At 39.5% G+C, this 13681-nt stretch overlaps 1 protein-coding gene across 1 annotated transcript; it reads left to right on the top strand.

Annotated features, from left to right (window-relative positions):
• The first annotated feature begins 3561 nt into the window (after positions 1-3561).
• On the top strand, positions 3562-12513 carry LOC129456332 (iroquois-class homeodomain protein IRX-5-like). Its single transcript, XM_055222561.1, has 4 exons — positions 3562-3738; positions 5664-6048; positions 8974-9144; positions 12161-12513. Exons 1-4 carry the CDS (start codon positions 3562-3564, stop codon positions 12511-12513), a joined length of 1086 nt encoding a protein of 361 aa, XP_055078536.1.
• Positions 12514-13681: the final 1168 nt, after the last annotated feature.

The following is a 13681-nucleotide window of genomic DNA, read 5'->3' on the forward strand; positions in this document are numbered from 1 at the left end:
TTTGAAATGATGGACCATAATAAAGAAGAGGGTTGGACATGGTTTAGTCCTGGTTTAGATCTCTGTTAGTTCCTCTTTTGGTCTTGGTTAAACTCTAGTTAACCTTAGCTAGCTTTAATCCTGAATTGTTTAGACCTGGTTTAGTCCCAGTTCAGATCTGGTTTAGTCCTGGTTTAGTCCTGGTGTAATCCTGGTGTAGTCCTGGTCTAGTCTTGGTCTAGTCCTGGTTTAGTCCTGCTATAGTCCTGCTGTAGTCCTGGTTTAGTCCTGGTGTAGTCCTGGTGTAGTCCTGGTTTAGTCCTGGTGTAGTCCTGGTGTGGCCTTGGTGTAGTCCTGGTTTAGTCCTGGTGTGGTCCTGGTTTAGTCCTGGTGTAGTCCTGGTTTAGTCCTGGTTTAGTCCTGGTGTAGTCCTGGTGTGGCCTTGGTGTAGTCCTGGTTTAGTCCTGGTGTGGTCCTGGTTTAGTCCTGGTGTAGTCCTGGTTTAGTCCTGCTGTAGTCCTGGTGTAGTCCTGCTGTAGTCCTGGTGTAGTCCTTGTTTAGTTCTGGTGTAGTCCTGGTGTAGCCTTGGTGTAGTCCTGGTGTAGTCCTGGTTTAGTCCTGGTGTAGTCCTGGTGTAGTCCTGGTTTAGTCCTGGTGTTGTCCTGGTGTAGTCCTGGTGTAGCCTTGGTGTAGTCCTGGTTTAGTCCTTGTGTAGTCCTGGTGTAGTCCTGGTGTAGCCTTGGTGTAGTCCTGGTGTAGTCCTGGTTTAGTCCTGGTGTAGTTCTGGTGTAGTCCTGGTTTAACCCTGATGTAGTCCGGGTTTAGTCCCAGTTCAGACCTGGTTTAGTCCCTGGTCTAGTTATAGTTTTTAAAGTGTGGTCAGAATGAACCACTTTGAAAATTAACAGGGACAATTCAGATGAAGAATAAAAGATTGTATACAGAAAATTAAGTATAGACTTGAAATGATGAGCGACAGTAAAGATGAGGGTCGGACATGGTTCGGTCTTTAGACCCCAGTTAGATGGTAAAAAGTCACATTTTTATATAGCACTTTTCCAGCTTGAAGACACTCAAAGCACTTTACATCAGCTCAGAACTTACCCATTCACACACACGTTCATACACCAGTGTACACAGACACTAGGGGCGAGGTAGGTTAAGTGTCTTGCCCAAAGACAGAACCACAGCATTCATCTATGGGAGCTGGATTCGTGCCGCCAACCTGTGGGTCAGTGAAAGTCTGTCCAGCCAATGATGTTTATGTCGACAGCGGGATTCGAACCCCTCTCCCCTCTCTCTTCAATCTCCTCACGCTCTCAACCCTCTGCCTCCTCCCTCTCTCCACTTCCTCCTTCTTTCTCTCCCATCCTCTCGTATCCCACCCCCTCTCTTCCCCCCCCCACCCTCTCCTTTTCTCTGACCTTTTTCCCTCTCTCTCTCCCCCTCTCCATGTGTCCATTCCTTTCACTCTCTCCTGTCCTCTCTCTTCCTGTCTTTCTCTTTCTATCACTTCTCTTTCTTTCCCTCTCCTCTCCTCCCCCCCCCCCCCCCCCCCTCCTCCCCTCCCTCCCTCTCCCTCCCTTTTCTCCCCCTCTCAGTGATAATTATAGAGTTACAAATGGGATTAGCCCATGGGGAACTTGGACTCAGATGCTCTGGTGCTTAAACAGAGGAATGTTTAAAGAAGAAAATACCTGTGATTTTATCTGAATCTGTAGAGACCAGACTTCAGGGACATCTGTACTTAATGTCATTATGCTTGTTTCTATGGTAATTAAACATCACACTTAAAGGTCCTGTATTACACAAAATTGAATCTTGTGAGCTTTAAGGCATGTTAGAATGTGGTTATTTCATCAAAAAACAGTCCTGGAGTTGTGTTTTGTTTCATTCACACATGTTTGAGTAACACTTTATTATTAGTCTGTTTACATAATCCACTCTCAAAATGCTCTGTTCCACCTTGTGATGTCATGAAGTGGTAGTTTTTAAGTTAACAGCTCCTTTTTACCTTTAGTTCAGTAGAGATTGGCAACTCTAGGACTGAAATGAGCCAAATGATTCTAGTGAAGGTGTGTGGAGTTTAAAAACACAGTGGAGCACTTTCTGTATTATCACATGATGACATCACAAGGTGGAGCAGAGCGTTTTCTGTTTGAGAGAAGAACTCAGTCTAAATATACAGGGTTTGTGTGTTAAACATGTGTGAATGAAACAAAACACAACTCCAAGTCTGTTTGTGATGAGGAAACAACATAATAACATGGATCAGAAAATAGTGTAATATGGGCCCTTTAAAGGTCCACTGTGTAATTTTTCTGGTACAATATTACAAGTTACAAGTTATTACAGGTCAGAGCTATGGAGAGGCGACCCGACTCGCTTTAAGAATGCATCCTGTAATTGAATAAATAAGCTAGAAGTTGAATGTCATATTGTGGAACATTACAGGGAAAGCAATAACAAAGTGACAAGCAGATGATAGACCCTCCACCAGAAAAGTTACACAGTACACCTTTAAACCGTTAAAATAGAATTACAAAAACAATCTGCATCGTGATGCCCTCTGAAACACAGCAGTAGTATGATATAAAAATAAAGAAATTTTCTCCTAAAAAAAATCATTATTCATTATAAATTTATTTATCTATTTATTATTCTTTATTTACACACAAAATCAAAGTCCTATGGTGACTTACACTACGTTGCTCTCTCCCTGATTTTACACTGTTGGGACACTACAGAGATGACTGCAATTCACCTCAACTCAGACAACACTGCAGCAGATCTCAGATAATTCATAACCCACTATACGGTCCTATATGATTCTTTATGGTCCTGTATGGTTCTGTATGGTCCTGTATGGTTCTACATGGTCCTGTATGGTTCTATATAGTTTTATATGGTTCTATGTGGTTCTACTGATTTGCACATAGATTGAATGTAGAGTCTCAAAAAGCACTGGGGCACCCAGAGATGCCATGTGCTCAGAACTGCGTCTGTATTTCCCTCCATCCACTCTCTCCATCCTCCCGCTCTTCCTTCTCACCTTCACTCTCTCCCTCTTTCTCCCTCTCCCTGTATCTCTCTGTCTCTCTCTCCCTCTCACTCGCTCTGTCTCTCGCTCTCTGTCTCTCCACCTTTCTGTCTCTTTCTCATTTGCTCTGTATTAAACCCGCTCTCTCTCTTTCTGTCTCTCTCTCTCTCTGTATTAAACTCTCTTTCTCTCTCTCTCTCTCTCTCTCTGTATTAAACTCTCTCTTTCTCACTCTCTCTCTTTCTCTCTCTCTCTCTCTGTGTATTAAACTCTCTCTTTCTCACTCTCTCTCTCTCTCTCTGTCTCTCTCTCTCCCTCCCTCTCTCTCTCTCTCTCTCTCTCTCTCTCTCTCTCTCTCACTCTCTCACTCTCTCTCCTTCATGCGCTCGTGCCTCTCTCAGTCTCGTGCCAAACTTGTGGTGCGTCTGTGCGCGCGGAGTCAGTGGGACTAGACCGCGCGTGGACGGGGCTCGTGCAGAGACAGAGAGATGCTCCGTGCGCTCTTGCTCCTCGTGTTTCCCGTGTTTCTCGTCTCGTGAGCCATGGCGTACCCTCCGGGCTTCCTGTTCCCGCCGCCGCCGCTGTCCTCTTGCCCCTCTGTGGTGCTGGGGTCGCGCGCCGGCCATGAGGGCTCGGCCTTCGCTCCATACTCCTCCTCCGGCCCGCACGCGCCCTACGGAGCAGAGCCGCGCACCGCCTCCGCCATCAGCTCCTTCCTGGTGAGTGACCGGACACGAGACACGGAGGAGCGCGAGATTCGACACGCAAAAAAGTTAGCGAAACATTAAGATGTACAAAAAAAAAAAAAAAAAAAAAAACTTATCAGAGCTTTAGGTAGTGGTAACTTTTATGTTATCCTAAATAAAACAATAAAATAGGAAACGTTGTTCGTGGGAAACTCCAGACCAGCGTAATGCGTGGACCGTAAAAATGCTTTGTTTTAGCAAGTCTCTTTATTGCTCAATATAAAATAATGCAATTCAACATTTTGTTTTAATTATATGAGTTTTAGACGGAACAGAAATGTGTAGAATAGGCTCTAAATGAAAATAATGAATAGTATAATTAATAGTACCGCTCCGTGTGGCTGTGTCTATTTTAAAGTTTGAGACACGCGCGAGGCAAATCTGACCCACGCGACCCACTCCCGTGAACGTGACCAAAATGACAACAAAATGCGCGTTTCCTCAGTTTAAGATGGAGAGAATCTGTCACTCTTTATATATATACAGCTTTATAATGATTTAAATGGCATCATAATTACGCTTTTACGCTTAATCAGATCATTTTATTATTTTGATATAATTCCTAAATTCGAAACGGGGCAAGCCTGTGTTAGTTTTAAAATGAGCGAATGGTTTATTATGTTTTTATGGATTAAAGAAAAGCGCAGCGCGGTCCAGCCTGTTTTGAGTCAAAGCGCGTTAAAAACACAGAGGAGCTGTCCAGGGTGCTGAAGCTGCGACCTGCACAAAATCATCATTAGATCATTAGATAGAGTTATTTTAAACAACAGTTACATTGAACAGAAACTATAATATATGCTCCTATTTTAACCTGGGATATGTGTATTTACCGGTCAATAGTTGTGTAAGGCATCAGATGTTAAGATAATAATAATTAAAAAAAAAACACATAAATAAAAAAAAAAGAATATAATAAGATAAAAAAACAAACAAACAAAAAAAACAAAAAAAAAACAATGGTCCTATTTAAAAGTTGTGTTTTGGTTTTTTTCCAAATTTTTCAAAGTTTTGATATATTGCCTATATGTCTAAAATATTAAAAAGCTGCAAAAAGAACCAATGATATTAAAGAAAGAAATGAAACTAGTTATTTAAAAAATTGAAAAAAGTTTATGAGATGATATTTCTACACTTTTGTGGTATTTTTCTTGGATTTTTGCCAAAAATCTAGATATAGAGTATCTCCCACCCCAAACCTAAATAAAAATAATTAATCAAACTATTTTCATAAGGGTTTAGGATTATAATGGTGGGATATTCTTGTATTCTTGTGGTATTTTTTCACTCCATCCACAACAATGCAAAGACATTTACAAAATCATTTTAGCACATTTACGATGGACTGCAAAAATAAATATGATAATGTTCTGGTTTATTCTCCCAAAAATGCATATATTTATGTTAATATCACCCTCCCCTATGTTCTGTATTCTGAAAAAGAGATAAAAAAAAAAAAAGTAGGCTTACAAATGGTATTCCTGTAATTTTGTGGTATTTACAAGACATTTAAATCAGTGCTTCTCAGCCTTTTTCTCGCATCGACCCCAGTTCTATCTGTTTTGGATATGTTCGCGACTCCCACATCATTCTCCAGCCTGATAAAGAAAATATAATTGATTTTCTGGTTAATGAAGATGTTATAAAGCCGCAATTGTTATAAAATACTTCAGGGAAACAATTAACATGACATCCACTTTAAAATTCTCATAACCTTGTTTGAAGCTCTTTTTCTCTTTTCAAAGAACCCCTGGGGACCCCCTGAGAATCTTGAGGGCTGGGAAAGACTGATTTAAATTATTTGAATGAGCACATTCCTGAAACTGCAAAAAATCTATTTAATAAAGTCATAATGCACAGTCTCCCGAAAATCTAACCTGTTTAATGTCTGTCTCCTGCAGAGTCCTGGTTTCGAGGCTTCCACTGCTTTGGACTTTCACCCCTTTGCACCCTTGGGATCCTGCCACCCGTACGCTGACCCCGCCTACAGGAAAAATGCCACCCGCGACGCCACGGCAACGCTCAAGGCCTGGCTGAATGAGCACCGCAAAAACCCCTACCCCACCAAAGGAGAGAAGATCATGCTAGCCATCATCACCAAAATGACACTAACACAGGTGTCCACGTGGTTCGCTAACGCGCGCAGGAGGCTAAAGAAGGAGAACAAGATGACCTGGACCCCCCGAAACCGCAGCGAAGACGAAGAGGAGCCCGAGGAGCTAGAACCAGAGCGACCAGACGAGTATGAACCAGCACTGAGGCAGGACCACCACCAGGGGGAGACAGGTCAGACCGGGGCTGGAATGTGTGGAATGGGCAGTGGTGGAACGTAACAAAGTAAAAGTAGTAAAGTATGGTAGTTAAATATAAATTTTAGGTATCTATACTTAACTTAAGTCCATTTTACAGTGGATACTTTAACCTCACTACATTTGAGAGCAGTATCTGTACTTTCTCCACTACATTTTTGAACTGGACTGAAAAGTAAAAGTATTTTTTATTATTGTTTGAGACATTCTGAAAAGGCTGAGGGTTTATTTTTAACACGTTCATAGTCTGAGCAAACAAAAATATACAAATAAAAACAAAACTATTGATTCAATCGTTTCCGTTGAACAAAATTCAGCACAAATCTTTATTAAAATCACCACATTTGATGCTTCATTAGATCTCAAAATCTGCACAAAATACCTTTACTTTTTACTCTTCAATTACATTTTTAAAAAGCTACTTTAATATTTTTACTCAAGTAGATTTTTTCATGTGATACTTTTACTTTTACTTGGGTACATTTTGCTTTTGTGCTGTATCTGTACCTTTGCTTAAGTACCAAAATTGAGTACATCTTCCACCAATGGAAATGGGCAATAGAAAAACAATGATTCATATTTACTGCACATTTTATTAAATATCAGAGTCTGAATCACAGTGATGTTTATTAGTCCCAAAAGCATAAGTCTTTTTGTTACAGACATGCAGCCGGTCAGCAGAAGGATAGTTATCACATAAACTTATGAAATTGAAATAAAATATAAAATATCAGGAGAAGTTAAAGCAAAGAAAATAAGTCTAAACTCCCAGTGAAAATAACATAAACTTTCATCCATCTATTTTCTTCCATTTATCCGGAGTCGGGTCGCAGGGGCAGCAGTCTAAACAGGGACTCCCAGACTTCCCTCACCCCAGACACTTCCTACAGCTCCTCTGTTAAGACCCCCCAGGCCGGCCAATATAAACTTACATTTTAACTTAAACTGTAAAAATATAGTACCCTCATAACATATTTACATCTGTATAGAGTTTTACAGCAGTGAGGTGTGAACAATAATGCAGAGGGACTTGGTTTATGGTTAATATCTCTGTAATTACTGGGTCTATCCACATTAAAAACTGGCACAAACTTCCATGCACAATTGAACCTGGGGGAAATGTATTTTTTACTGTCAGGGCAAAAGCTTGAGGGATTATTCAAACACTATTGTTGAATTATTGAACTTCTAGTCACTAGATTAATATGGCAAGTTTGAGAACGCAATCTCACAAAAAATATATAAGATTCAACATCTGTGGATTTTAAATTTTTTTCTTTCAAAAACAGCAAACACAGTTATACAGACCCTTATATCTAAAATTATGTCAAATTCTGTATAGTCGTGAACCTGTTATATAACACATTTCTTAGAGGTAAGTTCATTTCAAATATGTGGAATATTACAGGGTAAGCTCTCAAAATACAGCTTTAGCATTAGGGCTGTGGGGCCGTTTAGTCAGTTAATCAGTACTGGTGTATTGGTTCACTAATTATTTTCATTTCGATTATAAGGATTTATATGGGACAACATCAGAAAGGTGAAGTGGGGGAGTTAGCTGAAGATTTGGTATTGTTTGGTATTACATGTAAAAGGCAGATTAAATTTCTTCTATTTATTAGTGATGTGACGTATGTGAGCGTTTCTTAATGTGAACAGGTGGAACCGGATCTCATTAAAAAAAAAAAAAAAAAAGCCAAATCTTTTTTTTTTTTCTAATTTGAATGTATTTTATCCTCATTAATGCTGAACCAACACAAGAATCAGCAGAAAAGCAGAGTGGGTGACATGGGTTAGAGCTTTATGAACAAACAACATATGTAAAAGTTATTATTATTATTATTATTATTATTATTATTATTATTATTATTATTATTATTATTATTGTTTTATTTTATTTATTTATTTTTTTATTGTAGTGGAACATTTCATTTTTTTGGATTATGCATACTTTGAAAGAGTAAACACTCCCACTCTCAGTTTGAACCATTTTAAACACATCTGAGCTGTGGTCAGTTCTCTCTGTGATTAGTTTTTAGATAAAATAAGTTCTCACACTGGTTTCTGTCATATAAATATAAATACTCAAATAGCTGCTCTTTGAACAGCTCTTTGAAAGGAATGGATCCAAAAGATTCAGATCCCTTAAAAGAGCCAGAAGTCACATCACTAGTCTTTATAATTCTCAGGCAGTGCATTATTTTTGTGTAACCCTGCAGGTAGTTCCGGCCAAGGTTAATCACTGCTATATATCACTACATTGTGAGCATCACCATAGCAACGGGTAAACAAATGAACTGCTGGGACTAGATTCAACAAAAACAGTGTCCTGCGCATCCACAGACACATGGAAAGTCCGTCTGATTTAAAAGTGAACTATTCTCAGTTTGAGGGACCATGGTATAGACAGCAGGAGCGGTGCTTATATAAATACATTGTTTCCTAGTACTTTTTTCTGCATAAATAGTTGCTTTTGTATGAACTCCCCCTGCAGGTGTTGGTTTGTGAATGCAGTTTGGGCCAAATACACAGAGATACAGAATAGTTTTGAGAGCTTTTGTCATATACATACATTCTATTCACATGTTTTGAATGTTCCTCCCTCTCTCTCTCTCCCTCTCTCTCTCTCCCTCTCTCTCTCTCCCTCTCTCTCTCTCCCTCTCTCTCTCTCTCTCTCTCTCTCTCTCTGTTGCAGCTCCTGTCTCAACCGGCCCCTGGTTGACCTCTGACCCCGCCTCTTCCTCTGACTGCACGCCCCACTGCAGCCCTGAACCTCCCCACTCCCAACAAGCACAGCAGCGCCCCCTCCTGCTCGCCACAAGTACTACAACACCTCCACCACGCCTCTCCTCTCCACCTGCCCCTTCTCTTCCTCCTCTTCCTCCTCTTCCTCCTGCTCCAGACCCTCCCAAACCCAAGCTGTGGTCTCTGGCTGAAATTGCCACATCTTCGGACACAAAACCCACCCAGGACCCCCCCACCCAAAGGACTTCGTTCACCCATGGGAGCCCCCTAAGCAGACCGCTGTACTTTTCCCCCACGTATATCTACCACTACAGCCCCGTGCCTCCCAGTCTGCCCCTAAACGGATTATACTCCAGACCTGATCGGGATTTTGGACTTCGGACTTTTGGATCGGAAAAACAGGACAACCAACTCCTCATCCCCCCGTGATTCAAATTATTATTATTATTATTATTAATATTTATGAAAGATGTCCCAGGAATGGATTTAAATTAACTTTTATTTAGGAAAACGAATATTTGGAAGAATTTTAGACGTTTTTCTATGTTGGTAAGATGTAAACTTTGTATTAACGTATCATCATTAAAACTAGTTTTATCAGACAGACCTGAGCCACAGTCGTTTTTGTACTTTTCAAAGAAGCCGTAGCGATCAAATGAAAATTGGATTAGGATTAGGTTTCACTAAAACACAGTTAACATCATTGTATTTAAGATTTTACAACAAAAAAATCTTGCCTATTTTTTTCTAGTTTTATAATTTTGGCGAGGGTTATAATTGTACTTCCAGGTTGGACACAGACAGAAGATATGACATACAAATTCAATAACTGTTACCTAGCAACCAATCTAAATTACATAATAGTTATAATTAGACACATAAAAGTAACTTATAACACCTTTGTTTTGTTAAATGAAGGTTTAAACTATCAAAAAATGTCTTGTGCCAAATTGTGCTGTGCTTATCATGATGGTAAACAACATTTCCCAGTTCACTTTTCCAAACAAACACAAAAATAAAGCAAATCAGATACTAACTGATACTAAAACTATTATCAAAACTAGATACTCGTTTGATCAGTATTGATACTTAAAAGGTCCCATTCACAGGACAGAAATGGACCTTTCCTGAATAGTTTTACAATGATCTTGAGCTGTATCTTTCACAAGTATAAGACACATAGACTAGTATACACCCATGGACCACTATGAACCTACTGGACACTGAGGGATTACACAGATATAAGGCCACATGGGAATAGAAAAGAAAGTACCACAATTTAATGTTGAAAATCACATTCTATTGTCTAAAGAAAAAGTATTTTTATATTATTATTGTCCACTGAGTAACGAGTCTTTGCCTTAGAATCAAAATCAAGTTTGAAATTTTAATGTCGTGACAATATTAGTTCACACACAGTTCTGCCAAAATCAGGCTCTAGTTAGTTTTAATCTTGTTGTTTTTTTCCTTATAGTTTCTAACTGAACTCTTCCCAATTGGAATCCCAAAAACATTCACCCCACTCTCCTTGTGATTTTTCCCATTTCATAAACATATATAGATTCACCATTTATTCCTCACATATTGTCCTTTCAACTTGTCCATGTGAGTCTCTTTGTGCAGAGCTGAAAATGAGGCCTTTAGCCTCTTTGAATAAATAACCATATAATTAATTACTATGTTGGATAATCTGTTGTATGTTGCCATGACAATAGTATGTTTAAATTTGTGTAAAGTTAAAGTCCAAAAGCCTCTTCATCATGTGTTTGGTTTTAACGCCATCGCCTGGACACTGAGATAACAGCAGCGTCTCGCAAAAGAATTTCACTTAAATTGTACTTGAGTAGTGTTATTACCCCATGTATTTAGTTCTACTTAATACTTAATACTACTTTATACTTAACCAACACAAGTTACTAAGAATTATGAGATAATTAAAAGTTGTATATTTTTGTACACTTCATAAAAAATATATTGTTTTTTTTTATTATTATTATTTACTGCATCATTCAAGTTTGGAAATACAATTCAATGTACCGGTATGTTTATTTATTTTATTTTTATTTATTTTATTTTTTTATTTTTATTTTTTTTTGGGGGGGGGGGGGCTGGGGGCGGGGAGTAGGTTTATAATGAATATACTTAATATTTAGATAAATATCCATCACTATTCAAAACCAGCACTTCCTGTACTTCTCCTCTGACCTGATCCTTGTTGAACCTGGCTCCTGAGGTCTGGTCTCAGGTCTTTCTGTTCTGGGTCTTGGCTCAGATCCTGCACCAGATGGTCCAATGTGTCTTCAGACCTGAGTCTCCCTGACGTCTGCTCTCCGTCTTCTCTCTCCCACTCCTGTCCTCTCTTGATGCTTTCTCCCTTTCTCTTTCCACTTTTCTTCTTCTTCTCTCTAACTTTCATTCTCTCTCTTCCCCCTCTCTCTCCACCCGCTTTCTTTCTTTTTGTGTGTCTCTCTTTATCTCTTTCTCTCACCTGTTTTCTCTCTCTCCTTTCCATGTCCACCTCTCTCTGTCTGTGCCTCTTTCTCACTCTCCTCCTTCTCTCTCTCTTTCTCACTTTCATTGTATTAGTAACCTCAGACACACCTTTAACATAGGCCAAATAAAGATCAAAATAATACATATGTTCACCTGAAAGAAATGATGTACAGTTCTTTACAGATATGTCCAAGCCTCTCAAAGCACCACAAGAGTAGGTTGGGTCAAATGCAGAAGGCAAGTGTGACTAAAAAAGAGGATATTATGCAACATAGAATTTTTGAGTTTTCTTCCATGTTACAGTGTCTTTCCCTCATCAAAAACATGTTTGAAGAGGTTTTAGATGCCATCCATGCATGTTTGAGTAATCTAGTGATCTCTCCCAGGCACTATTTGAACCCTTCGTATGGTTAGCTGCAAGATTTTGTCCAAGGCTCCGCCCACAAGCCTACATCACCCATGCTCCCACATGACAAGTCGACATAAATATACAAAAACATGATATAAAACTGTACACTACAACTTCACAAACCTGATGTGATGTGCAGTAGTTTCAATGGTGGGATGTGAGCTAAATGCAATGTGATAGCGATACTCTGAATGGGGAGTGACTTAGCATGAGGAGCAAAGGGTAGGGAGATTCAGGGTGTCAAAAATTAGGGTAGAGGGTAACTTGTTAATATGTTGTTTTTGGCAAATATAGCATTTTCATAACAATAAAAGGAAACATGGTGATGTAAATATGTCCTGTGATGGAGTTAATACCCCTCTTAACACCCCACAGACGTTAAGTACCTCCTCTTTAACTTAACCTTGCCGTAAACATAACCTTAAACATTTAACACATTCAGAACAGTCAGTCTTCTCTGGTCTCCGGTCCACACCCCCGCAGCTCTTCTTCTGTTACTCTTCAGTCACTCTCACAGCAGCAGTGACAGCACAGCCCCGGAGCGAGAGAGCCCCCTGCTGGTCACGGCCCCTCACAGCAGACGGCCACATTCACGCCGCACCTGTGCCAGAGCGGTGCATGCTGGGAAGTCCCTGCTCACCTGTGGAGGCGGAGTCCAAACAGGCATATGTCCTCGAGGCTTCATCTGTCGTCCCTGCAGGAGTCCGACAGGCCACAGGGGGCGCTGTCAACACCTCTGAGCGCGTGCCAAAGACCAGGTCCTTGAACACATCGCGGTTTACGGGAGAGTGCTGAGACGCAGCAGGAAGTGCGTGAAGAGAAATTAAACCTGTTCACACTGATAATGATAAACTGACACTTATGTGAGCCATTTGGATCCTCACAGACCCTTGATTTGTGAATGTTGTTAAAGTAATTTTTATTATTATGCCTTAAAAGTTAGAATATTGTTACCTCCTCAAAAACATATCTGGAGTTGTGTTTTTTCATTCACATGTTTGAGTAACACTTTATTATCACTCTTTTACATCTCCAAAGCTCAAAATGCTCTGTTCCACCATGTGATGTCATGAAGTGTTAGTTTTCAAGTTAACAGCTACTTCTACCTTTTGTTCAACTAGAGATAAGAAATATAAGGGCTGAAATTATCCAAATGATTCTAGTGAAGGTGTGTGGGATTTACAAACATAGTGGAGCACTTCCTGTATTACCACATGACATCACAATGTGGAGGCCACAATTTAGTTTCTTTTTTCACGCAGGTCATCAGACGGGTTCCGTAAACATGTGCAAATGAAACAAAACACAAAAGGTATGTTTTTGATGGCGAAACAACATTCATCAGAAACATCAAAACATTTCGTAATGTTTTACTTTTTTTGGATGGAGGGACCACCACCTGCTTGTCTCTATGGAAATGTTAGTGCTTTGTCAACTGCTGACTGAAATCAAACCGGAACGTTTAGTTACTTGATAGGGACAAGTTAAAAAGGGCATCGTTCACGTTTTCAATTAAAAACAAACACTATGTAATCCTTCAATTGTCTTGGTAGGGTCCATAGCAAAATATTTTTTTATTCAATTATCATTTTTGAGTTTTTTTTAAGAGTGAAAGTGAATTATTATGTGACTCAAATGTTCTATTTATTCCATCTCCGTTTTAAATAAAGATTGCATTGAATTGTACACTTATGTATTTTTCACTCCTGTCTTTGGCACCATCAATATCTAAAACATCACTGAATATAATGTCCACTTTTGTAGATCATTGTAGATGGGGTGGTGGGTGATAGTGGCGGTTGGGGAAGACACTAAACATATCATTCCTCACTCAAATTCTTTGACAATGCCAGACTTCAAAAGACCATTTATCTCCTTATCTTTTTTTTTTTTAATATTCCATGACAACACACACAGAGACAATGCCTTTTTCAACTTTTATATTCAGTATTTTAATATATTA

Source organism: Periophthalmus magnuspinnatus, chromosome 6, assembly GCF_009829125.3.
Source record: "Periophthalmus magnuspinnatus isolate fPerMag1 chromosome 6, fPerMag1.2.pri, whole genome shotgun sequence".
Taxonomy (NCBI): Eukaryota; Metazoa; Chordata; class Actinopteri; order Gobiiformes; family Gobiidae; genus Periophthalmus; species Periophthalmus magnuspinnatus.

What these genes read in the sequence shown, in the direction of transcription:
- LOC129456332 (XM_055222561.1), top strand. Translation starts at nt 3,562, where the DNA reads ATGGCGTACCCTCCGGGCTTCCTGTTCCCGCCGCCGCCGCTGTCCTCT. An exon ending in CCGCCATCAGCTCCTTCCTG is followed by an intron (nt 3,739 to 5,663) that starts GTGAGTGACCGG and finishes TGTCTCCTGCAG; the next exon opens with AGTCCTGGTTTCGAGGCTTC. An exon ending in CTACAGCCCCGTGCCTCCCA is followed by an intron (nt 9,145 to 12,160) that starts GTCTGCCCCTAA and finishes TAACACATTCAG; the next exon opens with AACAGTCAGTCTTCTCTGGT.